This window comes from Daldinia decipiens (assembly GCF_022478715.1).
Source record: "Daldinia decipiens strain CBS 113046 unplaced genomic scaffold F4813scaffold_10, whole genome shotgun sequence".
NCBI lineage: Eukaryota > Fungi > Ascomycota > Sordariomycetes > Xylariales > Hypoxylaceae > Daldinia > Daldinia decipiens.
In genome coordinates, this window is record NW_026054553.1 from 156,628 (window position 1) to 183,007 (window position 26,380).

Below are 26,380 nucleotides of genomic sequence, written 5' to 3' on the forward strand. Positions count from 1 at the left end.
CCTTTTGAACCATGGCATTCATTAGGTACATGTAGATTTAACCTATTTTAGCCGACATTCAAGTTTTCAATGTATTCGGTACGTTGTATAATACATGCGTGTACGGAATACTCAGGCATTACATAGCGTAACTAGGTAACTTCACTTTAGGGAGCTTCGACCTACTCACGTCCCCGGGCTTTCGCATTGCTACTATTAAATTTTCTAACCTGTCTATCCTCTACCAACGTAAGCACATATATGTACTCCTCGCGTTCCATCGAAGTAGAGTGTGGGGTTACCTAATACATAGGTACCTATATAGTACCTTAGGTACATGTAGGTAGCCAAGGCAAAGCAAAGCAACCTAGACATGGAATTCAGAATAGAGTCGGAGATTCAATTTCGCCATCTTCCGATCAGACTATCCTTACCTATTTCGAATACCAATTCCATGTTACATCGATGAAATCACCTAATAGTGGTAATACTTACTCCTCCAACTTCCTGTCTCCGATGTGTTCATAAGGCTACAAACAATTCTTTTCGAATTTTCCAATCGCTCTTGATCACAAAGCTACTCGCTATGGCCATTGTTCAAGATTGGCTCCCAGCCAGCCAAGAAAACTACGAGAAACTCCTATTTTGGTGGAAACTTTACCCTCTGGTATGTTTATATCGTCCAGGTCTTCCGTGTGATAGTACTAATTTTTCATTCAGGTGGCATCTTTCCAATGGATTACTTCGTGGTATGGCATGGGGAAAACCTCAGTTCAGAGCAAGTTCAATCTTCCCGGACGAATTGCCTGGGCGACGATGGAGGTTCCTGGTTTTACCACTCTCTTATATATCATGAGCACGCTTCCAGCTCAGCACGGCATTGAGGACCTACCGTGGCAGAACAAAGTCCTTGCTGGCCTCTTCGTTATTCATTACACTTACCGTGCCGTTATCTTCCCTATCATCCAGCCGTCTATGTCTCCCATTCACGTGCTTGTCTGGAGTAATGCTATCATCTTCCAACTATGCAACGCTACCTGCATAGGCAGCTGGCTAGCAGCATACGGGCCGACCACCCAAGAAGAATGGAAAGCCCAGAACTGGTCTGTTCTGCAATTCTCAATAGGTCTTGTCCTCTTCTATGTTGGACTCGCCGCAAACTATTTCTCCGACGAGGAACTACGAGAGATCCGCCGAGGTGAGCTTCGACGCCAAGCAAAATTGAAGCAGCAGGGCAGAACCGTCGAAAAGCATTACGAAGTTCCACAGAATGGGCTGTTCAAGTATATGCTTTATCCCCATTACTTCATGGAATGGGTCGAGTGGCTCGGATACTGGATCGCCGCCGGCATCCCCTGCACCCCTGCGAGGTCTTTCTTAATTAACGAATTTTTTGCTATGCTACCCCGCGCTGTGTCTGGTGGAAAGTGGTATAAGGAAAGGTTCGGCGATGATAAAATTAAGGGAAAATACGTCATTATTCCCGGAGTCTACTAATGGTGGCACGCGTCATTCAACCCAAGGCCTTCGGTTGCTAGTTTCAGTCGCTACCTTTTGATATATAATTACGATGTTACGTATCTAACTGCCTCATCTTACTTGCTATGACATAACCAAGTAATGGGAAGAGAGTTATGGACTTTAATGAACTGGTGTGGTGCCACATCGCCAAGAGCAAGGGTATTATTATGTAATCTTAGGTCATAGGCCATATAAAGGTCTAATATTCGTCGTATTCTTCTGATTAGATAGCCACGATCATTATTATTCAGTTATGCATTTAATATAGATACATTCGTTATTTTCTCATATTTATAGCTTATGGCTTTATCTTGCGTATTTATCTTATATATCCTATTCGATCAGTAGATTTTTACAGTTCTTTTAGAGTATAGTGCTATCATTAGTTGTTTAGGGCCTTTTACGAGGATTTAGACGTTGAAGTGATATGCTATACTCTGCAGGAGATACCAACTCCTGTTCATTAATAGGCCGGGGCTTTTGGTATTCGTATGCGCACTTCTTTCACTCATACACTTCCTTCTATACCTGTGTACCAACATAATACATCACCTTGGACACTGATGACACAATGAGGTTCTTTCTCAATAACTATCTCTTCATAAAGGATAACCCCAAATATCGTTGTTTAATTCCGCCACTAGCTTAAAGATACAGCCGAGTTGTTATTTAACAATGACAATGTGTGCGAGACCTAGGAAAACTATAAGAGGCAGAAGTATCGCGTCGTATGAAAATTAATAACGTACCACACTAACCCCCTTTACTCTTAGAATCGATTTAACTATCACAAAAACAAAGAGTTTAATTGCCGCCATGCCTGTAACAATTCATATAGTTCGCCACGCTCAAGGCCCTCATAATGTTTTACACGAAGCTCTTACGATGCGCGACCCCTTTCTCACCGCAGAAGGGCTGCAGCAATGTGCACGTGTAAAACAGACATTTCCTTTCACCATCGACGCTATCCTTTCATCGCCGCAAAGACGAGCAATTCAAACTGGTTTAATTTGTTTTGGTCAGTTTGTTGCTGGTGGATTGCGGATTGATTTGCATGCGGATCTACAAGAGACTGGCAACATTCCGTGTAATGTTGGAGTGGACATTCCAACACTTGAAAAAGAATTCGGAGCCGTTATTAATACAGATAATCTTGAAGATAATTGGTACCGAACAGGAGCAGGGCTGTCTTCAGATCCCGCACATCTTAGAGCGCGCGCCCGGCAAGCGAGAAATTACATTCGAGAATATGCCTTGTCCATGCTCCAGAGCGTAGAGGGTCAACCTGGTCACCAACCTGACATACACATCGCTGTTGTTACCCACTCGATATTTATACCATTTTTAACTGGTGACTTCTCCGGTGGGTTAAATTACTTCAGAAACGCGGAATGGAGGTCGTACACGTTCAGTGATCTAGAAGGAACCGACAAAAATGCTGTGCTTATGGAAACTGACCAAAGCCTCCAACGGCGTGGAGCTACGAGGCCGTCGCTGAATCAGAATGTCGCAGGCCAGACCAGCATATCAAACCACATACTCAACGAGGGTAAGAAAACACCAACGCCGTCTCCCAGAGCATAAATAACTCAAATTTCTTCATCCCGATTGTAGTAGGCTTGAGTTCCTTGGTTGACGTTTCTGACAATGATGGAGAACTTCCCTGCTCGAAGTCGAAATTTTAAGTAAACCGAAAAGACGAAAAAAAAGGAGCAACTCGCCAGCAGGACTTGTTTCTATGTACTTAACAATCCTTATATTTTTTGAACCGGTTGTCTAGGTACCTACCGAAATAAAATCTGCCTTGTTACATACCTGCCCCCTGTCCCTTAAACCCGTTGGATATTGATATGTGATATGACTGATGTAACTGAGTTTTGACAAGAAACAGACGGGATTAGCCCCGTCTCGATAATTATCCCTTAGACAAGGAACTATAGAAAATAAATATGTGTTATAAGCCTCTAGGCTGCTAAGCATTGGTGCAGCTCTAAATCTCTCAGTAATTTACCTCAGATATCTAGTCTAACTTTCAGGGGCTGACCTCTACGTGAATCGTTAAAATTTCTATCTCTATCTCAACAAGCATAATTACCATGGTGACTCTCAGTAGCTCGTAACTCATCAATCTATTTACATTGCAAGGATCATTACGATTCTTTAGCAGAAGCGTATTCAATAATATTATTTTCTTTGATATAAGCACGTTCTATATGCTTAATCCACGTATCAACGTATCATATGAATATAGTGAGATCTCTCTTTCGTATCAGAATTTTACTTCAAGTCAAACCTACATCATAGGCCAAAATCGTCCTGTAGAATACTCCTTATAGCAACGTAATCCTGCCACTTCGCGCAGGTTAAGTCAAGGCCACTTACATCATACAGTGGAGGAGCAAAGGTAGGCAATAGCCATCAACCCTCCGTTCGAAAATTCCGTGGGTATCAACGGTAACCCCAAATCAAAGTTCTTTGTAACCGGGTGTTCGACGTTAAGTGACACGTGTGGGAGTCTTCAGTGTATGGATAAGCCCTGGAGGTTGAGTCTTGGCGAGAGGACGAATTATAGCGCACGGTAGCTTTGATATCGTCGAACATTTTATTTTTAGCACTGCAAACCATACCAAAATATGCACGTAACCAAAATCTTCCGTTACCCTTGTCGGCTTCGGCAATAATATCGTACTAATCGCTGCCCAATACCAACACTTAGGACACCAGTCGTATAAGGCTTGATTGGGACTATATCTGCCGCGGTAACTTTCATCGTATTATCAATCGTATTATCAATCGTGAACTTGTAATGAGTATATATGGCACCACTGATAAGCGACAAATGTAATCTCGAATCGTTGACCGCCGTCACTGTAGACGTTAGTCCTATTTATGAGACTGCTTTGTGTTACTAGCGGTGAGCCGTCTGACACAGTACCCCACAAGGCGTCAGTTGTGTTATAGAATCAATTGTTGAGAAACAGAACACCTTTATCTTCATCATATGACGCCGACCATGGTCCGTTGATCAAAACTCTACTAAACAGGCCATTCTAGGCCTACGTAGCAAAGTGACTACGGTACCAGGTATAAACCATACTGTCCGTCGTGTTGCGTTGTATGATTTTGTATTACGCTGTGCTAATGCTACATTCGTATTATTTCCCTAAAGCCCAAGGCATGACTAATTGTGTACATGTGCAACGACAGTGGCACAGATCCATTAACTATCAAGACTATACGCTCAACCCCATCTATAGATGAGACGTCTGGAGTAAAGGATACTGTTAGTATGTATAGCCGTAGGTTCCCGTAGCTAGCTTCGAGTTCCTCGCGGAACAACAAAGTTGTTTCCATGCTTCTTGCTCCATCTCCTAACGCAAACTCTACTTAATAGCAAGGGACTATAAATATATCTGAGATGAGAATATATAGATTTTCGTCTTAGATATGTCAGTGTGATAGTGATCTACAAGTGTTATAGTAGACTTAAGAATGTGTCCTGTTTCCATTGTCCATTGAGCTAGCTGAGATGTAAATAATGTTAATAAATTGCAACATCTTGAACCAAAACCACATTTAAAATCTACTTTCAATATAAATATTCTACTGTATACTTACTGTTGTTATCTTTGCAGTTTACCAGGTAGGCATGCTTTAACTCATTGAAAGCCGACTCATAATCTGGTTATAGAATATAGGGGTATAAGGGGTATCGTAGCGATAGTGAAAAATAACTTCTTGTCACACGCCGACTTCGCTATGAACATGTCCACGAAAACCCATCTAGTTACCACAGTTCTTAATGAAATGGTAAACTCTCACTTTCAGGCAGTCTAAAAGTCTATTTTAGAATTTCTGCCCAACTTGATTGAGGTGTGGCTCTGCTATATCTGGTCTGGTGCAGGGGTATTACGATTACTACCCTCTTTCAATATAAATGTTGTATTGATCGGACCAATGGCAATGCTCTTTTCATCTAAAATCCGACATCGGCAACATATGATTGGTTCTTTTTAAATCGGATTCACGTTAAACATCCACGGTAACGTTCTCTTGATCGCTGTGAGGCCCTTGTTATATCTAAAAAGTGTAAAAGTGTAAATGTCTCCACAGTGGGGATGATATCCGGCTACGGGAATAGCCCTGGAGATGTCAACAAATGCATAAACGAGCCATCATCACTTTGATCGATGACTGTCACCTTAACATGAGCCAATCATCATTATTGAGTGTGTCCCGTCCCACTCGAGTTACCCCACACTCACACCGTCTGCCGTTCATCGCGGCTCCAGAAACCTGGGAAGATGGCGTTGAGTGGAGATAACTCTACACACAGTGGGTTTCTTACCGATCAGAGCCGGTCTCTGAGCTGCAAGTGGACACAGAAATAATTACGAGGGTTACAATCCAGAAATAATAAAAAGTAGTGGTGCAATATTTTCACTTAACTTTTCCCTGTCAGAAAAGTACAAGGGTTATCACTAATACACATTCTCAAAGTGTTAGGTTGGAAGTGAGTACTATCCATATTACTAGGGTAATAAGACCTGACGAAGCTTGTTTTGGAATTCAGAGCTCCATGTATACTTGTTGAACTATTAAGATAGATAGTATCTGTTTCATATTCAGGGTTCTAAGTAAACGTTTGAGGGCGTTGGCATCTTGTTCTCACCGCAATAATTAACGTAGGATATGTGTTGGTACCAAGATCGGTAACATGATCGTCACGGTGCGCTTTTCGCGTCCGGCGTCGCCATGCGTCGGCATTATAAATCGCGGCCCATAAAAACTTCGGTCGACCCTTTCCGTGGCCGCAATCCCCGCCGGTGAAGTTTTTCTGTCTTTCTTTATATAGAATTCTTGTCTCTGTAGCTAAGCCTTTAGCCCCTACTACTTGCTCTTAGAGTCTTCCAGCATTGACAACTTCGCCAACGGAACCCCTAGGCTATTCCCTCCCGGCCATGACAGATCCAAGCCCAATGCAGTCCGGCCTCAGACCGCAATTAGACCACGTGGCTACGAATGCCTCTTCGCCGAGTCGTAGGAGCATTCGTAGGCTTGACAGTGGTCTAAACCATTTCGCAGAACTCGTCCAAAATATCAGTAATCAAGATATAGAAGCCAGGTATAAAGTAGAAGAGGAAGACAACAGAGTGCCAACAGACGATACGCCAGACCCGAGCCAGTTCCAAGGTTCTGAAGGGAGAACGATCATATCATGGGAGGTCAACGACAAAGAAAACCCTTACAATTGGTCTCTAGTCAGCATATTCCCCCTTGAGTTATGCTCTATTTTAGCGACGCTAACTCGGTCCATAGGGGCGGAAGACCTTCATTGTTACATCGTCAATGGCTACTGTTGCCAATAGCACCTTAGGTAGTTCTCTACCAAGCATGGCTATCCCTTATATGACAAAGGAATGGGGAGTTACTGCTCAAGCACAATTTGTCCTTCCAATATCCATGTACCTTCTGGGTTATGTATTTGGGCCGATTTTCTGTGAGTGAATCTTGATTCTCCTCGGTGCTCATTTACGAGGTACCTAATTATCTCTCGGAGTGTCATCAGCACACGGGAAGATTCTCTTAGCTAACTTCTCGTTCTTAGGGGGGCCGCTAAGCGAACATATCGGACGCCGAAATATCTCTACAGGATGTTTCATAATGTACATAATCTGGACTCTCGCCTGTGCCCTCGCTCCGAACTGGCCGGCGATGCTTGTATTTCGATTTTTTGTAGGAGCATGTGCCAGCGCGCCGATCGCAGTAGTCAGTGGAATTCTGGCAGACTTGTTTAATGATACAGTCACACGTGGTCGAGCTATGGCATGCTTCATGGCCGTAAGTATCTAATCTAAATATGTGCCTATGCTAGTCTAGAGCTGATTCCTATTTAAAGATGACTGCCCTGGGACCCCTATTAGCTCCGATCATATCCGGTTTCTGCTCGACAAGTATTGGCTGGCGATGGACCTTCTGGATCGGCCTCATTATTGCAGGAGTAACGTTAATAATGGCATTCTTCCTCCCCGAGACTTATGCACCAGTTCTTCTCAGCCAAAGAGCAGCAAAAATTCGAAAGGCAGACCCTAAAGCCCAGGTTTACTCCGCTTCAGAGCTTGAGCCCCATGACTTTAAACAGTTGCTCACCAGGGTCCTAACACGGCCCATCCGTATGATTTTAACCGAGCTTATTGTGACAGCAACGTGTCTCTACCTTTCCCTAGTCTACACAATCTTTTACATGTCATTTCAAGCGTTCCCAATCATTTTTCAGAATATATATGGCCTATCTCCGGGAGTCACTGGTTTATGTTACCTGCCCATTGGTGTCGGTGCACTTCTTGCGGTTCCTGTATTCTTCGGGTATGACCGTATAATTCTTAACGCCAAAGCCCGTGGTACTCCATGGTCAAAGATAGAGGAGTATCGTCGGGTCCCACTGGCATGTCTGGGGGGACCTTTATTTGCCATATCCTTATTCTGGCTCGGATGGTCATCACGATCGAATGTGCCGTTTGTTGTGCCAATGCTAGCCGGTATTCCTTTCGGTGGAGGTTATAGTATGTTCATTCCAAATTTCTATAATCGTGCCAATGCCAATATTATATCACCGTGATCTACGACCAGGTTTATGGTTTCGGTATATGAACATTGCTAACTTCAATCATCGTAGTGTTGATATTCATGGCTTTGTTGAACTACCTCACAGATGCTTATGAGATTTTCGCAGCGAGCGCCAATGCGGCTGCTAGCTCATGCCGCTCTGTATTCGCAGTTATTCTTCCACTCGCTACAACACCTATGTTCGCACGGCTAGGAGTTAGTGGGGCCTGTAGTTTACTCGGGGGGTTGAGTCTACTCATGTCCATCATACCTTTCATCTTCATCTGGAAGGGTGAGGATATTCGAGCAAGGTCCAAGTTCTGTATCGCATTGAAAGAGCGAAAGCTTGAGATGGAGCGGAAGAATAAGGAGGAGAGGCAGAAGAAAGCCAGGGTTGTTGGTAATAACGGTGCTATAGATGAGAAGGAGATTGAAGTCTAAGCACAGGAGGCATACAGCTAATACAGGTAGGTATAGTGTGTTAATAATGATAATAATAATATATTCATTGAATTGTATGAAGGGTTGAATCATACCACCCCTAACTACCTACCTACCTATCTCATTAATTCCATCTTCAAGCCCGCTCCTACGAATTATCTCGATTATTAATCGTCGAGGGGTTTTTTAGTACTATCAATATCCCCCTTTAGCTCGCTCGCTCCTTTTTAACCCCTATTCGTAATTCAAACAGTGCTTTCAACTAAGAATCGATAGCGAGTCCGTCTGATTCAGGGGGTCCCTGATACACTATAGCGAGTATACCGCGTTAGCATTAAGATTGTAGAAAGGGTGTCTAAAAGCACAATAGAAATGAGAAATGATTACCTTTATGAGCATATATGCCATACCATATCGCGCTAAGAACCATAAACCCAACGAAGACTACGATTGCGTAGTTCATATTAACCTCGGTTACCGGCAACACGGTAGGCATGGAAAACAATACTACTTCGAAAAGAATCCAAAGCATCGCGAGCAAATTAACAACCAATCCTAAGTATTTCCCCATAGTCCACTTAGCGCTATTAACTTCCTTGCGGAAATGAAATAGTGATATAGCGATAGGTATCCCGTAAGAGACGGCAAGAGATATAACGCCAACCGACACAAAGGCAAGGAATGCTGATGAAGATCCCAGGTTGATTATTCCAAGAAGCATCTCAATGAGCGTAGTAAGGACAAGTGCCCAGATCGGCGTGCCGTGACGTTCGTCTATTTTCGACCAGAGGCGAGAAAGTGGAATGGCGTTATCCCGCGCGAAGGCCCATGTACATCTCGATGCTGCACAGGTGATGGAGATTGAGCAAAATAAGGTGATTATAAGGACGAGTATAGTAAGGGCGAGACCACCTCCAGGTGTTCCCATGACTCTTCCGAAGATATAAGGCAATGCTTGGCCTACTGGTGCCGTGATTACATCCGCTAAGTCTGGCAATGTCGCGCATAGGGGAATTATCTAGTCATACAGATGTAGTTAGTAAATATTTTATACCTGTGTAAGATTTCTAAAGGTCTTTTTATTGGCGTAACATTTAAAGACTATTGGACCGAGGACGTGAGAGGTACTTACAAAGAACAACCCAGCAATACCGCCAACTGGTATGCAAAGAGCTATTGCGTTTGGTAGCTTAACCGTGGGATCACCGCACTCCTCTGCCATTGACGAGATCATCCCTATAGCTGAAAATCTGTCTTACCATGAGCTCATGATGTTCGCAAAGATCATGGGAAAGCTATCGTAACTCGAGAAAGACCACTAATAAAAACTCACGTATAGGCTGCCGGCAAGATGCCAATCCAAAATGAAAAGTCCTCCCAGCCAGAGAGCGACGTATCGTAATTTCCCTAGAAACGAATTTCTCAGTATATCTTTGTCCACAAGACCGAGCAGAGATATCCTACCAAGGTGTAGCTGGGAGAATGCCTGCCAACATCTGCTTTCACGGATAGGCAGATGCAAGTAACCACGATGCTAATGGCTGTAAATATAGCACATATCGTGTCGACTAATGGGAGAATTCCATTGCCAAAGGCAACTATAAAGAACGTAAGAACACACACGGCATAGAAGATAAGCAGGAGTTGCCAGGCCTCTATGGTGAAGTCTGGCTTGAACAACGACACTGCCGCAGCCAGCATGGACGCGAACCCAAAGTTGACCGACAGAGTGATTGTCCAATTTCCGATAAGCCATGTCCAGCCGGTGATGAAGGAGAGACCTGTCCGATATCTCGGGCTAGCAAGCTGGAAGCTCCAATAGTAAGGGCCCGCTGACGTCGGATATCGAGAGGCCAGCTCGCCGAGTGATAGGGCGATGCATTCGCCGAGTATTAAAACCACGATCCATCCCAGAAACATCGGCAGTTGGCCTAATATATAAGCGTTAATATGAGGAAGGACAGATATGCAACGCGATGATTGGTCACTCACCACCTCCAAAGATAGCACTAATAAGAGGACCACCGAAGCCGTATGGTATCTGGATACATTCAGATATCAAGTCAGATATCTAGCCATTTATTCTATCCATCAGTACAGACTTACGGCAGCTATCGCTAAGGATTGGAATAATAAAGTAAACATGGATCGGTTGCGTCGTAGCTCTGGCTTGTAGCCAAGCATCGTGAGGTTCTGCACGTCATGAATTGTTCCGAGTTGCGTATGTCCCTGTTCGAAATCCGCAACGGTAGACAAGCCACCCTGTGGGATTTTTTCCTTGATAAAACTCATTATTGTATACGACCCAATCCACCTACCAAGTCTACTTGGCTTGAATGATGAGTATAGCGATGTTATCTATAGAAGGATGCTATGAGAATATGAAGTTGAGAAATATAAGATCTTAATCATCAGGTTGCTATCATAAAAATATATTTAAGCTGCTCATTTCAGCTTATCTAGGCGCATCGTAGCATCGCCTTGAGCCATTCGCGGAGGTTCGGAATGTATAGATAAGCCTATTTCATAACATTATGTACCCCGGAATATAGTATAGTATTCTTCAGCTATTCCTGATGAAGATCGTCAGTTTGTCTTAGGTATTTCTTTATGTCTTGGCATCGCTCGCTCGCCCTTATCATTGCCAGGTATATTGACCAGAGAGATTCGGCCTCTAACCTATAGTAGCCTATAGTACCAGTTCGATAGATAACGCCCGCACATGGGAGTCGATTGCATTGATAAGGATGTAGGACCGTAGTAAGTAACTTAGGGTATGTAATACATATGACATTCCCCTCACATCACCAAGGCGCGACGTATTCACTAACACGTATTAGACTTATATTGATGTAAGGTGCATATACAGTTCCTATCTAGTATACCTAATTGGGGACGTAGTGTATAAAGGGACGATTGAGTACCTACATATAATAATAATACATATAGTAATAATCGGATCTACACCGTTAAAGTATAGAGAGATTACAACTAGTTAGTTAATAGTCAGAGGTACTGTTATACTATCTAAATAGACGTTACACAGAAGTTCTAATTGCCTCCCCAATAGTTACAACTCCAACCTTTCCAACATAAATTTCTACAAAAACACGCTTTCACTCGGCCAACCGCAGATATAGGCAACATAAATCAAAATGTATGGGTTTTCTCTGCATGCAACTAATCAGTAGAAAGTTTAAAACCACTGCAATGCCTGATGCTGCAATATTGTGTGGTGTAATGCAAGATTGCGTTGCCATATAAAAGCTTCCACCTCCACACGCTGTTTCTTTTCCTACATGCACCTAGGACGTAGGTTCATATATCAAGGATTTACCATGATGTCCCTCACTCCCTATTACATAAAGTTAAAGTTTTATGTACTTGATCACGGAAACGTTGTGATAAGTAGCTGCATGCAGCTGTCATCAGTGCATCCCGAAAAGTTACACTTAATCTCGAATGATGGGATCCATGCCTCTATTTCTACATACGTCATTGAGGAATTTGATGAACACGGTATCTTTCACAGATCTTACGACTAAATCTGTCATTAAGAGGTATTTATTCGCTCAGTTTGTATTGCCTACTATACCGTACGGATAATGTGCCGACGATTTTCACTAATACCTAAAGATAATCATGGGGCTGTGTCATTTTTCGTCCCTCCTTAATTTCGCTTTCACTTTTCTCTCTCGCTTGATACTATATTTAGTCAGACAATGGAGCTGGCCAGGGTAGTTTTTGTTTCCTGTTATCTGTTTTGTGCTGGATTCGCGGCAACAAATATGGACATAACGCTCAAGCCTTCCGCCACGCCCCCTCCGAACACCTCTTCGCCAGTAGATCCATCGTTTGCAGGGTTCGGTATAGAGCCTTCAAATCTCTTTTCATTCTTAGGTGCAGAAGAACCGAATACTTTTACCCTCAATCTTCTCGGCAATCTTGAGAGTTATACTGGAAAACCACCACATGTTCGTATTGGTGGGAACATGCAAGATTATATGGTATTCCATGAATCGCAAAGCGAGTGGACATGGATTCAGAATAAATATCCATTTAGTTTAGAGAATCTTAAGCCTAATAGCATGATAATCGGGCACCGTTTCTTTGAAACAGCGAACCGCCTGCCAAGAGGCACAACTGTGACCTGGGGTCTGAATTTGGCATATGAACAAGATGACTACATTGAACAGATTACGACAATGGCGAAGCATGCTATATGCTGTTGTCCAAATCTGGCCATTACATCTTTTGAAATCGGAAATGAGCCGGATCTTTACTTACAGAATGGCTTTCGAATAGGTAAATGGGGAGGCCAAGTCTACACCCAGCAGTAGCTAGAACGAGCCTCTGCAATACATAAGCAGGTTCTACAACATAATGGTATCACGAGTAACTTCTTCGAGGCCGCGGCTACTGCTTCGACGCTCGGGACGGATTTCCAAATAGCTAACCTTATGAGCTATAACATCTCCGCGGAAGCTAGCGGTTCCACAACTCGTTATCTGAGCGGTTGGAATCAGCATGATTACTACTATTACGTCGGCGTCTCGGGGTATCCCGTATCACTTGAACGACTCATGGAGCTGCAGAAAACAGAAGACCAATTCGAAGCCTGGGTTGAACAGGTCAAGCAAGCGCAGCAAACTGGGTATCCGTATGCGTTACGAGAGATGGGAGTCGTCGGTCCCATAGGCCTCGCAGGGGTGACTGATGTTTTTGGAACTGCCCTCTGGGCCTTGAATTTCCTGCTGTACGCCTCTAGCTTTGGGATCGCCTCAGTAGGACTACATATGACAGGCAACTCTAATGCAAGTGCATGGTTGCCGATCCCTATGTATGGGCAACAACCACACGTCCGACCGCTATACTACGGCATAGCGGCATTCGACCAAGTCATCGGCCGCTTATGCGCGGCACGAGTCTCCCAGTACCAGATTCCTCTGTATCCTCCATCGTACGATGGATTCTTGCGGGCATACGCCATATACCAACAAGAGCAACTGGCATCTATTGTCGTCGTCAACGGCAAGATGGTCAACAGCTCGCAGGATCACAAGGATGGTATTGCCGTGCAATTGCAGTTACCACCTTCCACAGCGGGTCAGACCGTTTATCTATCGTACCTAACAAGCCCAGGGGCAGAATCAACCGAGAATACTACGTGGAACGGAATCAGCTTCGAGCAGAATGGGGACGGCACTCCTACACAAGTCTCAGACGACGAGCATACGGTTGATGTAGACGCTAATGGCATAGCTAACTTTATGCTACGAGACTCAGAAGCTGTAGCCGCAAGTATCGGCGGGAAGTTAAGCGGTGGTATAGGAAAGCAAGAGTCATCCAAAGCGGCTACCTGCTTGACAATGCCCGGGAAATCGCCAGGGGTCGGGAGTCCGGTCAGACCCACATCTTCCGCCGGCACTAATAGCGAAAACGACGACTCTAAAAAGTCTGGGACTACAAAGACTTATACACTAACGAAACTCACGTCCGTAGGTCTCCTCCCGATGAATTTTTGGCTAATCATTATAACTTTGATGTTATAATTTAGTCTTGTCTATTATGCATATGAATAGTGAACCAATGGAGGATGTTTTCGATTTATTCTAAAATGAAATTGCTAAAAGAAGGCTCATCCCGTTAGTCCCGGCAAGGCAACACCAAGTAAACGGTCTCGTATTATATACATGCTAATCATAAAGCCCCTATTAATACCCTCCCATAGCTCAAGCTTGTTGAATAGGTGACCTTTGGTGTATTTTTCAAAGTTGCAATTCAACTATATCTGCTGATCAAGACGATGATATCCGTTGGTATTTTAGAAGAAAAGCCGCCGGCTATGGTAAAAGAGCATATGGAGAAAGTAGCAAATATAATGACGGGGATGATCCGGGAAAGCACATTCTGGATAGTTCGCCAGGCCCATGATAGATTCAAGAACGCTAATAATCCAGTCTCTGCAGTTGAAGCGTTTCGTAAAATGAGTTGGCGTTGATGATATATGGCATCCTGTGATGTTGGTTTGGAGTAGCACCTATAGAATACTAAACAAAAGATTCGCCAAAAGCGGGCTGCCACAAATGAGATAAAAAAAAGGCTGTGAATGAAAGAAGGAGATTTCCGTTATCACGGGTGACAGTCAGAGTTGAACCCAGGACCGAACCACGGGACCGGTTAATCCAAGTCCCAATATAGATGTTAGAATCATCCATAGCACAGAGTTGGGTTTATAACTCTTAGAGAAAATAGTAAGAGAGCTTAACTTATATCCTAAGATTGAAATAATTGGTAGATAGTCAATGGAAAATCACTATATAACTTAAGAAGTATTTATACTCCTTTAGCTTAACATTTATTGGCCTCCTTTGGGGGTAGATTCAGTTTTGCATAGGTGGCTATTATGCTCATTAATCAAACCGGTGGATTATTAGGCGCTTGAGTATGGTAATACACAGGGGTTATTCTAGGAAATTCAGCCTTGGCTATTAAGTTAAAGATTGTCCGCCCCAAGTTCTTTATTCAATGTTGTGGGACGTAAATATATGATATGCCACACTTATGATATTTTAGATGGGCCCATGGGGTGACCAACCTATTCTAATACTATAGAACCACCTGTAAGGATTGTTCAAAATATATCAGTAGTGATGACTAGGCCGAATTAAAGCTGTAAGTACAATAGATAGAAGTTGTTAGAACGTAAGCCGTTTCTTTTGTCTGGACAATATTTACACGATAGCTGGTGGATTTGGTGACATCATTGAATCTCGAGAGTTATTTATTATCAACGCATTTAGTAGGATTTAAGGAGCGGAAGCCATGCTGCAAATATTGCAGCAGTTAGCATTCACGTAACACAGCATGATATGAGGTTCTTTGGACTTGTATAAATAAATGCAGAAAGACATGGGGAATTACGCCAGTCTATTGTATTTGACTCGTGAAAAGGCATCTATAACTAGTAAAACTAGTATCATCTAGAGTTTCACGCTCAACAATCAGGTCTATGATAACTAGATCCGATCCTCTACCCTCGAGCGTACACAACCGTGGCTGGGTAGTCACATATAAAACCATCCCATCATACCCATATCTGTACGTGTTTTACGCCTTAAATCGGGAAACTGAGATTAATACATTCTGATATCGGCGTTTAACCCTGGAACTCTTGTAATTTGCTTTCTTCCCATCGCCCAGGGACGAGAGCAAGTGGCACAATACCAGAAACGTGGATCTCAGGGCCGAAAATCTTGGCGTTTAGGCCAAGCTCTTGTGTCGCAGCCTTCATGTTCTTGAGACCTTCCTGGTAGTTGGGGCCGGCACGACGGACCCAAATTTGGACGTTGTGCTCGTTCAATTGCTTAGCATATTCGCGAAGTGCCCGGATAACACCCTTGAAAGTGGACGCCACATTTGTGAAGTTGGCAATACCGCCACCAATGAACAGAACCTTGCCCTTGGGGTCCATAGGAGCACGCAGCATCAAATCCAAGACGGTACGAGCATAGTAGTAGGTCTGAGACTCAGTGGGGGCGCCAGAGTATTCACCATAGTTAGCTAAATCGTCGGCAAAGCCAGCAGACGCGATAGCATCAGCATAGACGACGGAAGCACCACCACCAGCAACCAGAGTCCAGATGCGGCCGTTAGGGTTTAGGACAGTGAGCTTCAGAGAAGCACCGGTCTTAGCATCCAGTTCAGCAATATAAGCTTCCTCCTTTGTAAGTTCACGACCAAAAGGCGCGGGGAACTCCATGGGAGGTCCAGCATCAACGCTGACCTTGTCACCAGCGCTAGAGACAGCAGTAATGCCCAGGTTTGCAGGTGACCGCGCGATGGCCCATTTTACGCCACACTCAAAATCGGCGGTTTGATCTAACTTAGCAGCAAGATCGAGGAAATAAACCTCAGCTGAGGTGCCAGCGGCGTTGGGGATGACAACTAGGGGATTAATCTCTAGGTAGGTGAACTGGCAGTCAACGTATACCGCGTATAGACGGGTAATGAAGTCAACTAGGACATTGTGAACACCCTTGGGGACCTTCTTTAACAGCGTGTTGGCAATCTCCTCGTTAGAGGGATATTGCGAAAGGTCAACAGGAATGAGCAGCTTCTCGGCCTTGGCATCGACATCACCAACGTCGACACCACCTTCGTGGGTGAAGAGAATCCAATCCCCCTATTAATGAATTAGTCAGTAATTCTGAAGTTGATTGGTCGATAGCATTTGTTTCAGAGATAACACGTGTGAGCAAGGCTGGTATGTGTTGTTGGTACGGTGGGCGAAGGGGGGAAGTGGATGCAACAGGAGCGCATATGGTTTAGCCTTCCGTTCGCCCGTACACACCGGCTCACTCCTGGATTCCCAATCAAATAAGAGCACGGCAGTAGCCATTTTGGTGCACATAATAATTTCATAAGTGATAAGAACGCAACCTCTCCAAGACTTCCTGGATACGGTTCGTATTTCTCCTCATTTCCCTTGTTTACTTTAACGTCCTTATCTTCGGGTGTCCCGTGTCTTCGCAGCTACGCACTGGCTGGTTGCTGTTGAAATAATTCGCCCGATGAAGAGCATCGGACATAAAACAAAGCTCGACAAAAACAACGCAAAATGCTTAAATGGGGTACTGCACTTACATCTCGAACTGAGTTTATGTTGATGTAATACTCAGTGCCATCGGGATGAGGTACGAAGGGCTCCACAAGGAACTGGCGCAGAACACCCTCGGTGTGTTCGACCTTCTGTGCCTTGCCGGCGCGCTGGGCAATCCACTCTTTCGCCTCAGGCCAGGGCTTGTTAAGGGCCAGAAGACCACTCTTGCCTCGCCTCTTAATCAGCTGATCAGGCTTTGCAACGAACTTGGCGTCGCTGTGAAGCAACCACGGGTACGTGATCTCGGCCTGGTTCAGCACCGCGTTCACGTCGGCATCCTCGGGGAAGTAGAGTGAGGCCAGCTTCGGCGGCGGGTTGTGCGTCGTGGGCTTGGGAAGAGGACTCGGCTTGATGACGGGAGCGCGAGTGAGGTGGTAGTTAAGAATGGCCTTGCCGTCGGCCTCGAAGATTGCCTTTGCGGACATTGTGGCGAGAGAAACGAATTATACGAAAGAGGTATGTGCTCAATTACACTCTATATTCAATTGTCGAGATCGTTTCTAGAAGGTACAATCAGCAACTGCGTTTTCTCTGTCTTCAAATGAAACCACAAGTGTGGAAGGGAAGAGATAAAATTTGGACTTGTAGAGTTCGAACTTTGGAGGATAAAGGTACAGGAGAACTCGGTGCAGAGAACTCGGTGCAGATAGACAGGCCCGCAGAATGAGGGGATTGGCAAGGCCGTCTTCTTTTTCTCTTACCTTGTCACAACTGAATCTCTCTCAACCCAGTGATATGGAGACTACGGTACGACCAGGGGGGATTATGGTGAAGGTTGGGGAGAGTTTTGATTGCAAAAGCGACAATGTTGACTGCAACAACAACAGCAAGAAATTGGAAGATTGAAGATTGGTCCCTCGAAAAGACTATGAAGGTGCGGTACGATGCGGTGCGGTGCGAAGCTCCCCGCCAACGCAGGTCCAGGTTCCGTCCTTTTTTTTCTTTTGCCCAGAACCCTTGGAAAACCTCATTCCACTTTTCGGTACAAGGCACTGCTGTCTGGTCTGTGCCCAACTAAACTCAGTGGATCCTGGTACTTGGTGGGTGCAAGTGGGTACCTAAATTGAGTTTTGGAGGGGCGCTAGACGATGTATCCTACAGGGACGGACAATATCTCGCCAAAACCATTGGGGCGATCCCGGTAGCCTTCGTCAGCAATCGGAGAAGCGTTTTTGTACCGGTACCCCAACACAAACAGCCACGGTCATCTGCAATCCCATAATCTATGCCACCGGGTACCGACGTGTAATCTTTATCTCTTACACGGCTGTATTCACGCATTTCGCAAGAATTCCATACACGCGCTACTCTCAGTTTGAGATACCTGGATACCTCAGGTACCTAAAAGCAGTGAGCCACTTCTGCTAAAGACAAGCAAGCCATAAGCTGTCTGTTATCTGCATCGCTTCTTCCAACAGGATCTTTCCTATATCATCAATATCGAGGTCCGGCCGGGTCTTGTCTTATCATTGGCAGATCGGGCTTATCATTCGGGTTTCGAAGTTAGAAGGGATCGAGGATCAGTCAGCATTGGAAGTGTCCAATCCTTCATGATCCAAATCCATTACTATGACAAAGTTGTCTGTTATGACAAAGCTGTCAGACAGCCTCAGCTGAGAGACGATGGAGTAATTCGCAATGCGAGTATCACATCGCTATCTATCTTTATCGGTCATGGAACGTCCCACAACGAAATGTCCGTAACGGACTTTTACCCCGGAGTTGGATATTGGGGACTCCGGCAACAAAAAAAAAATCCCCTTGAAAGTGAGTGAATTATAGTATTACCTACTATATTCCCCAATGCCGGTGGGCCACTTAGATGGATGCAATATGTACACATCCTCTTTCAAGTGAATGATGCTTGTCTACACGTTCGAAAATCCCGTCTGGTCTTCCTAGGTTTGATATTGACTCATTTCTTCTTCAGTAAGTCATGAATGACAATCTTTCTTCTCGTTTGCATTTATCACAGGTGTTCTTGGTGCATGGTGGATACATACACCTTGCTGATCCGGACGAAGGAAGCTCAGTCGGCTTGCTGTTTGTCTAGGGTGGTAAGATAAATAAGACGAGAGACGTATGTAATATGATAAAGGGTGAGGATAGAAGTCGATGTTAAGATCTCGGTACCGGTACATAAAAACCGGGGCCTCAAAGGGCGGGGATTGATACTCCAGCTACGTACCATTTAATGGTACTTCACTACTGAAGCTTTAGGTGGGGTGGTCTCATCAGATATGCCCAACCAGCGAATTTCAAGTTGCCAACATAAGCAGGCTTGCGCAGGATCAACAGGGTCGTTCAGTCCATCGGAAGTCAAAGATGCACCATAATTGGACCAACAAGGCAGCACCGACATAGTAGCGTGCAGGCTATCGACTCTGGCGAAAAGGGGTCCAAATTCAACAACACACATAAAAATTTACCCCAACTGATCCGGGCAAAGACCTTTTTTTTACCGGACATTCTGTGGACTCTCTTTTTACGTCGTGACAGCAACAAACCCAGGTCTATTGCATAGAAACGGAAGGAAGCTGCGGTTGCGTCGCTTTCCTTTTCCTATTTTTATCGTCCTTCAACGGTTCAACGCTAAACGGTACGTATGTATCTATGTATCTTGTATATCTCAGGTCTCAGTCTTACCCGGCATATCCCAACCCCGTTTTCCCCGCTGTTGAGCCTTTCGCGGTAGCAGCATCAATCAACTTCGACTGAGAAAAATAATCTCTATCGCTATCCGTAGCCCATCAAGTCAACTTCTCCCTTCCTCTCAATACACATTTCATTCCCAATATTCCCTTTTCCCGTGATAGACTCTCTCGCCATTAGCTTGGTGATTGCAATTCCGTCTAACACCTGTTCTAACACCTGTGCAGCTCCTGGGGCGACGACACGGTGAATTCCAATATTAAGGTATGTCGGGTTTACAACACTTCCCTTTTCAATTCGTAGTCATTTTCCTTGCATCGTCCATGTTTCATCAAAACTACCTTAGCTTAGTCTTTCGCCGGTCCGATTCAATTGGCATTGCTCAGCTTTGGCGCTGGCGGTCCTACTGAATCCTTCCAGTGCAGAGACGGGCTGAATCGGCCGTTCTGAAAATCACCGAGAATCCCAAAGCTTGGTTTACTGCTGAATAGCCCAAGTGATTCCCCCCTCTGCTAGCAAACCTATATTCTATAATCTGCATTCAAACCAAGTTATGAGACGTCCGTAGCTAACTTTGATCGCCAACTCTACAGAACAAGTTTTTGCGGGTTTCATACGACGAAGATGTCTTCAGCTGCGGCCAACGGTGTAAATGGCACCGCCAGTGGTGGTTTGTCTGCAAACGATAATATCGCTCGCTTCGCTGCTCCTAGCCGGCCTCTCAGCCCCCTCCCCGCACACGCCTTGTTCAACGACAAGACAAGATGCTTTGTCTACGGTCTCCAGAACCGAGCTGTCCAGGGCATGCTTGACTTCGACTTCATCTGCAAGAGGCCCACGCCGTCAGTTGCAGGTATCATTTACACTTTTGGTGGTCAATTCGTCAGCAAGATGTACTGGGGAACCAGCGAGACTCTTCTCCCGGTTTACCAGGAGACCGCCAAGGCGGTGGCTAAACACCCCGATGTTGACGTTGTAGTCAACTTCGCCTCCTCGCGAAGTGTCTTCAGCTCGACGATGGAGTTGATGCAATACCCTCAAATTAGGACCATCGCTATTATTGCGGAAGGTGTGCCTGAACGAGTAAGTGAACACTGCAAATAGTTTTAGCTGATCAGCCATTTATTAACTCACGTAATAGCGAGCACGAGAAATCGCCCACGTCGCGCGGCAAAAGGGTGTGACTATCATTGGCCCTGCTACCGTTGGTGGTATTAAGCCAGGTAGTTTCAAGATTGGTAATACTGGTGGTATGATGGACAACATCGTTGCTTCCAAGCTTTACCGCAAGGGCTCCGTCGGTTATGTCTCCAAATCTGGTGGTATGTCGAACGAGCTAAACAACATCATCTCACAAAACACCGATGGTGTTTATGAGGGTATTGCTATTGGTGGTGATAGATACCCGGGAACCACATTCATTGACCACATGTTGAGATACCAGCAAGATCCCGAGTGCAAGATTCTTCTATTGCTTGGTGAAGTTGGCGGTGTTGAAGAATACAAGGTCATCGACGCAGTGAAGCAGGGTATTATTACTAAGCCAATTGTCGCATGGGCCATCGGTACTTGCGCGAGCATGTTCAAGACGGAGGTTCAATTTGGTCACGCTGGTTCCTTCGCCAACTCACAGCTCGAGACTGCGGCTATGAAGAACAAGCAGATGAAGGAGGCGGGATTCTACGTCCCTGAAACATTCGAAGATCTCCCTCAAGTTCTCGCTTCTGTCTACAAGAAGCTTGTCGAAGAGAAGACCATTATCCCTCAGCCGGAACCCGTTGTTCCTAAGATTCCCATCGACTACTCTTGGGCCCAGGAGCTTGGTCTCATCCGGAAGCCTGCCGCCTTTATCTCCACTATCTCTGATGACCGTGGACAGGAGCTTCTCTACGCCGGCATGCCTATTTCTGACGTCTTCAGGGAGGACATTGGTATTGGTGGTGTTATGTCTCTCCTCTGGTTCCGTCGTCGTCTGCCTGATTACGCCTCCAAGTTCCTGGAGATGGTTCTCATGCTTACTGCTGACCACGGTCCTGCGGTCTCTGGCGCTATGAACACCATTATCACCACCCGCGCCGGTAAGGATCTCATCAGCTCTTTAGTTTCCGGTCTCCTCACCATTGGTTCCCGCTTCGGTGGTGCGCTTGACGGTGCTGCCGAGGAGTTCACCAAGGCTGCCGACAACGGCCTCAGTCCTCGTGAATTTGTCGACTCTATGCGCAAGCAAAACAAGCTCATCCCGGGTATTGGTCACCGTATTAAGTCGCGGAACAACCCTGATCTCCGTGTAGAGTTGGTCAAGGAATACGTGTTGGCCAAGTTCCCCAGTCACAAGTTGTTAGATTACGCATTGGCTGTCGAGACAGTAACCACCTCGAAGAAGGACAACCTCATTCTCAATGTTGATGGTTGCGTTGCCGTCTGCTTCGTGGACCTCATGAGGAGCTGCGGTGCTTTCAGCGCCGAAGAGGCTGAAGACTACATGAAGATGGGAGTCTTGAACGGTCTATTCGTCTTAGGCCGCAGCATTGGTCTGATCGCCCATTATCTTGACCAGAAGAGATTGCGTACTAGTCTATACAGGCATCCTTGGGATGACATCACTTACCTGCTCCCGACTCTGTCGAATACCGGACCCGTAGGTGAAGGCAGGGTGGAGGTTTCCGTGAAATAGATAGACAACTGTTATAGTCCATGGCGTATTTAGAGGTATCGCATTTCGATGCGTTTGTTCTCGTGTTAAATGGGAAGAGTTTTGCTAGATAGTTACACAGAGGTAGAGATAGCTACCTCAAAAGGTCAGGTCGAGGCTGATGATGAGCGGAGATTTACCATTTAGTTCAGCAGACGCATGGTCAGAGCATGTTTGTAGCATAATACCAAGTCGTAAAACTCCTTGTTGGTGTTTTTTAGTAATCTTGGCCAAAGAATTGTGATATTTAAAGAGGCAGTCTATAAAGTGTTTGCATGACACTAACCTACATTCGTGCTTCTTTTGCAATGTTTTCTCTTTAAAACGCTGATCTCATGGTATGTCCCAGCTTATATCCCAGCTTATGTAAGGCATTCAATCATGTACTTCGTAAAGCCCGCAGTTGGCAAAACCTCGGGTGGCCCACTTAAAAGTCGGCATTTCAATGTTAAGCTTCGCAAAGACAACTACAATTGTCGATATTGACGTCTGATTCGCGTAAGCCCGTCGGTTTGCAAAGCGCCGGGATAGTTGCCTGTGACAAAAAGGTATATAGTATTATTCCCTTCCAAGACATCAACTAACAACCACATCAGTCAAATCGGCCCTACGACCTGATCGTCGACTCTCCCAACTCGATCCATCTACCCACGCGAATAAGAAAGGGAAAGAAGATAAGATGTCTTACTTTCGCATAACACTTCACCGGTCTGCCATCGGTCTACCAGAACGCACGCGCGGCGTGTTAGCAGCGCTCGGCCTGCGCAAACGCTCGCAAACCGTGTTCCAGCCAGTATCCTCGCAGTCGGCGGGTATGATCCTTAAGGTCAAAGAGCTAGTCAAAGTGTCCGAGGTCGACCGCGCGCTTACGCCCAAGGAGCTGCGCGAAGAGCGAAAACCGGAGCCTGGTTTCTGGATCGAGAAGGCCGTGCCGCGGTGATATTCTGGCTTGGTGCGAGGAGCGGCGGATATTAGGTACTTAAGACAAGGGAGGAATAGGGTGGCAGAGAGGAGGTCAATATAACAGAACGTGCGAGGATGCGGGTGTCTTTCTGGTAACATCGGCTAGAATCGTTACCGGTAAGAGGCAACGGTTCGGGGCATATTGTTAGGGGATTCGCAAGCTCGCCTTACCTACGAACTCAGAGCTATTCCCGTTGGCCATCTGTGGTCGAATAGAAAGGCTTATGAGCATTCAGCTTAATACGGGAGGGCACTTAGAACTTAGGCCATGTACATATAATGTACAATCAATACAGTAAAACATTCACATTCTATTTGTTTATGTAGGGTCATTTAGCAGTGCCTCTGCTCCTATTCCCATTCGTATTTCCATCAACTCCAGACAAAAAAAAAAGTCTAAGTTTAAAACCACAACGACCTAACGTAAAGAATCATAATGGCATTTGGTAAAATCAAGTAACCTAATAAATTCATGGTTCTAATATAAATGAATTACCAATAAAACGGTATAGCCTTGGACGATCATGTCCGCGTATATAAACATTCTTATTGTATACCATATTAGATTAGATAGTTTACCAAAAGCATAAGAACAGAGCCAAAATGGGAAACGACGATTAGGAGGCATCTAGTATATTTCCCGTACGCGATTGTGAAGCCATGTGAATTCAAGAATCACATCTGTTCGTGTTATACCACTCTTTGTTTCCTCAACCATTTATTAGATTTCACACAGGCCTATGAGATTTATACCTCTACTATGAACCAAAGCCATCTTAATCGACTACTTGGACTAATAAATTCATTTAGAAAGTTCTGTCGTATCATCCGGCTCTTGACCGGAGCATCGGCCCTTCTCTCGGTTGCTAACTTCACTAATCCCGGAGACCTTCCGGATCTCCTCCGGATCTCTTCCAATTCAATACTGCTTCCTTCCCTATGGGCAACTTCCCTCCTATATACCTACCAGGATACCCGATTTGGCCAGAAGATCCCCCTCCCCCCCCAATACCGCTCTCTGTCAGCAACTTCCTTGCTACATCGCTATAGTGATGCCTCTTCCCATTGCCGACCGTCCACGGTTGTCTTTCTACCTGGTCGGCCGGTGGATGTGTTGGCCACTTCCCCACTACTGGTGTTCCGGATCCTTCCATTATTTACCTTCACACACAAACACTCAAATATCTAAATATTATTTAAGCCTTACCTTCCTCCTACCACCCCTCTTCCCTCTTTGTCCATAACATCTCATCATCAAGGTCAACACTTTCCCTTCTTGATTCATTCTCTTTCTACAAACCTCCAAGTTTCTGCTCTAGTATTCTATCACTATTAGTCTCCCTACCACTTACCTTTCCTAGGGTTCATTCCTCACACTATTATTCTACACTATCGCCTTCGCACATAATTATCACCATGATCGCCGTTCCCATTACTATGTTATCCTAATCTAACTAGGTAACGTTGCTACCTTAGGTATTTAAGTTGTATTGCCCGATGGTCTTCGCAACTACGACCTTAGTAAGTCATCAACTTCGAGCGCAAGAAACAAGGAGACTTTAAAGAAAGCTATGACGAAGATTTTGCGCGAACTGTGACAACTAACAAATACACAGCGCTTGAGTAGAAGCCTAAGATATACAGCATCTGGGCATTCTATCTCGCCAAAATTGATGTATGGTAAGTCTCATCAAATTACTCGCAATTTTCTTCCTTTCCCATCAGTTAGATTTTTCTCCAACTCACCCTTTCCATTCTAGGACCTCCCAAGTCTCTCATCAAAGTAACTTAAGCAATGCGATATTCAAAGCTTGGAACCTACAAACAAGCTCAACAAGTTTCAGCAAGCCACCACAGACTATATATTCTAGGATAACTACGACATTTCCGTCAACACTAAGAAGCGACGACCTAAAGCAACAGACCTTTACAGCAGAACAAGACATACTTGAGGTTGAGTTGAATTTGATTAGCTCATCTAGCGTTCCCATTCTATATTTCAGGTCACGCGTATACCTATAGCCGACAGCGCTAGCCAATACAATTACACCACTTAGAGTCTTTTCAACAACATCACTAAGGTATTATCTCACGGCTTTTTTCTAACTCACGAGCGTCCTGGACATGACGTTAAAAAGTTTCGGCAGTGTCTAGTTATCTGTGGTCCATAATCACATTTCAATGTTGTCTTGCCGGCAATAGAACAACATCGAATAATTCCCCTTGGTTTTATCTCAGTCTTCGGGGGGAGAAGGGAAAAGTGCCTCATCTAACTGTCTTGGTGTCACTAAACTAACCACCAAGTAAGTTCATTACCTCAATCATACACTGGGGCACTATAACTTACACGATGATGATTAGCAACTGCATGGTCTAAAATAATACACCGCCAAATATGGCCGAGGATCAGGCATGACCTTCAGCAAATCCAAAAAAGGCCGTCCTAAGGAATACTTGATCTACCCTAGGTGAGTCTATAACTATAATCATACCTTAAAACTCAAAAGTTAATGTATACTAACAATAAGCCACTGCGTAGGCTAAGATGAAGTCTTACAGGACTTACCCGAGATAAAGATGTCATATTCACAGGAACGTCTATAAAGAATGGGAAAACACCGGAAAGGCAATAACAAAACTCCAATGCGTCCCGAGCAACGACGTTAAAAGGCTCCGACTGTCACCCGCATTAGGCCAACAGGGGGTGTTCGGCGCAGAGAAGATACTGTGGACAGTTTATTTTCTTGGCGTCAGCAGCTGTCAAGATCAGGAAGGAGAGCCACTTCTCTCTACCCCCTATACCCAGTTTAATATTATACAATGCGGGAAAAGAACAACCATTACTCCCGGTTCCACCTACCTCT

The 26,380-nt window shown here is 44.9% G+C and overlaps 9 protein-coding genes across 9 annotated transcripts; 7 read left to right on the forward strand and 2 right to left on the reverse strand.

Moving 5' to 3' along the window:
- Nucleotides 1-64: 64 nt before the first annotated feature.
- Nucleotides 65-1,788, forward strand: F4813DRAFT_353933 (3-oxo-5-alpha-steroid 4-dehydrogenase). Its single transcript, XM_049242688.1, has 2 exons — nt 65-646; nt 700-1,788. The coding sequence occupies exons 1-2, from the start codon at nt 566-568 to the stop codon at nt 1,474-1,476; spliced, it is 858 nt and encodes a 285-aa protein (XP_049101078.1). The 5' UTR covers nt 65-565; the 3' UTR covers nt 1,477-1,788.
- Nucleotides 1,789-1,978: 190 nt separating this feature from the next.
- Nucleotides 1,979-3,272, forward strand: F4813DRAFT_353935 (histidine phosphatase superfamily). The gene is made up of 2 exons (XM_049242689.1): nt 1,979-3,049; nt 3,157-3,272. Exons 1-2 carry the CDS (start codon nt 2,317-2,319, stop codon nt 3,183-3,185), a joined length of 762 nt encoding a protein of 253 aa, XP_049101079.1. The 5' UTR covers nt 1,979-2,316; the 3' UTR covers nt 3,186-3,272.
- Nucleotides 3,273-5,733: 2,461 nt separating this feature from the next.
- Nucleotides 5,734-8,612, forward strand: F4813DRAFT_353938 (MFS general substrate transporter). Its single transcript, XM_049242690.1, has 5 exons — nt 5,734-6,761; nt 6,820-7,000; nt 7,109-7,341; nt 7,400-8,063; nt 8,177-8,612. Exons 1-5 carry the CDS (start codon nt 6,462-6,464, stop codon nt 8,545-8,547), a joined length of 1,749 nt encoding a protein of 582 aa, XP_049101080.1. The 5' UTR covers nt 5,734-6,461; the 3' UTR covers nt 8,548-8,612.
- Nucleotides 8,613-11,026, reverse strand: F4813DRAFT_353941 (amino acid transporter). The gene is made up of 7 exons (XM_049242691.1): nt 10,654-11,026; nt 10,540-10,588; nt 10,012-10,478; nt 9,881-9,954; nt 9,680-9,797; nt 8,935-9,565; nt 8,613-8,856 (listed from the first exon to the last, which is right to left on the reverse strand). Exons 1-7 carry the CDS (start codon nt 10,837-10,839, stop codon nt 8,810-8,812), a joined length of 1,572 nt encoding a protein of 523 aa, XP_049101081.1. The 5' UTR covers nt 10,840-11,026; the 3' UTR covers nt 8,613-8,809.
- Nucleotides 11,027-12,397: 1,371 nt separating this feature from the next.
- On the forward strand, nt 12,398-12,918 carry F4813DRAFT_353943 (uncharacterized protein). Its single transcript, XM_049242692.1, has one exon. The coding sequence runs from the start codon at nt 12,540-12,542 to the stop codon at nt 12,885-12,887; it is 348 nt and encodes a 115-aa protein (XP_049101082.1). The 5' UTR covers nt 12,398-12,539; the 3' UTR covers nt 12,888-12,918.
- An 11-nt stretch (nt 12,919-12,929) lies between these two features.
- On the forward strand, nt 12,930-14,308 carry F4813DRAFT_353944 (uncharacterized protein). The gene has a single exon (XM_049242693.1). The coding sequence runs from the start codon at nt 13,008-13,010 to the stop codon at nt 14,097-14,099; it is 1,092 nt and encodes a 363-aa protein (XP_049101083.1). The 5' UTR covers nt 12,930-13,007; the 3' UTR covers nt 14,100-14,308.
- A 986-nt stretch (nt 14,309-15,294) lies between these two features.
- F4813DRAFT_353948 (uncharacterized protein) lies at nt 15,295-18,150 on the reverse strand. Its single transcript, XM_049242694.1, has 3 exons — nt 17,911-18,150; nt 17,194-17,709; nt 15,295-16,732 (listed from the first exon to the last, which is right to left on the reverse strand). Exons 2-3 carry the CDS (start codon nt 17,632-17,634, stop codon nt 15,707-15,709), a joined length of 1,467 nt encoding a protein of 488 aa, XP_049101084.1. The 5' UTR covers nt 17,635-17,709; nt 17,911-18,150; the 3' UTR covers nt 15,295-15,706.
- Nucleotides 18,151-20,148: 1,998 nt separating this feature from the next.
- Nucleotides 20,149-22,896, forward strand: F4813DRAFT_22492 (citrate synthase). The gene is made up of 3 exons (XM_049239843.1): nt 20,149-20,357; nt 20,455-20,944; nt 21,003-22,896. Exons 2-3 carry the CDS (start codon nt 20,486-20,488, stop codon nt 22,533-22,535), a joined length of 1,992 nt encoding a protein of 663 aa, XP_049101085.1. The 5' UTR covers nt 20,149-20,357; nt 20,455-20,485; the 3' UTR covers nt 22,536-22,896.
- Nucleotides 22,897-22,933: 37 nt separating this feature from the next.
- F4813DRAFT_353954 (uncharacterized protein) lies at nt 22,934-23,830 on the forward strand. Its single transcript, XM_049242695.1, has 2 exons — nt 22,934-23,101; nt 23,150-23,830. Exon 2 carries the CDS (start codon nt 23,233-23,235, stop codon nt 23,491-23,493), a length of 261 nt encoding a protein of 86 aa, XP_049101086.1. The 5' UTR covers nt 22,934-23,101; nt 23,150-23,232; the 3' UTR covers nt 23,494-23,830.
- Nucleotides 23,831-26,380: the final 2,550 nt, after the last annotated feature.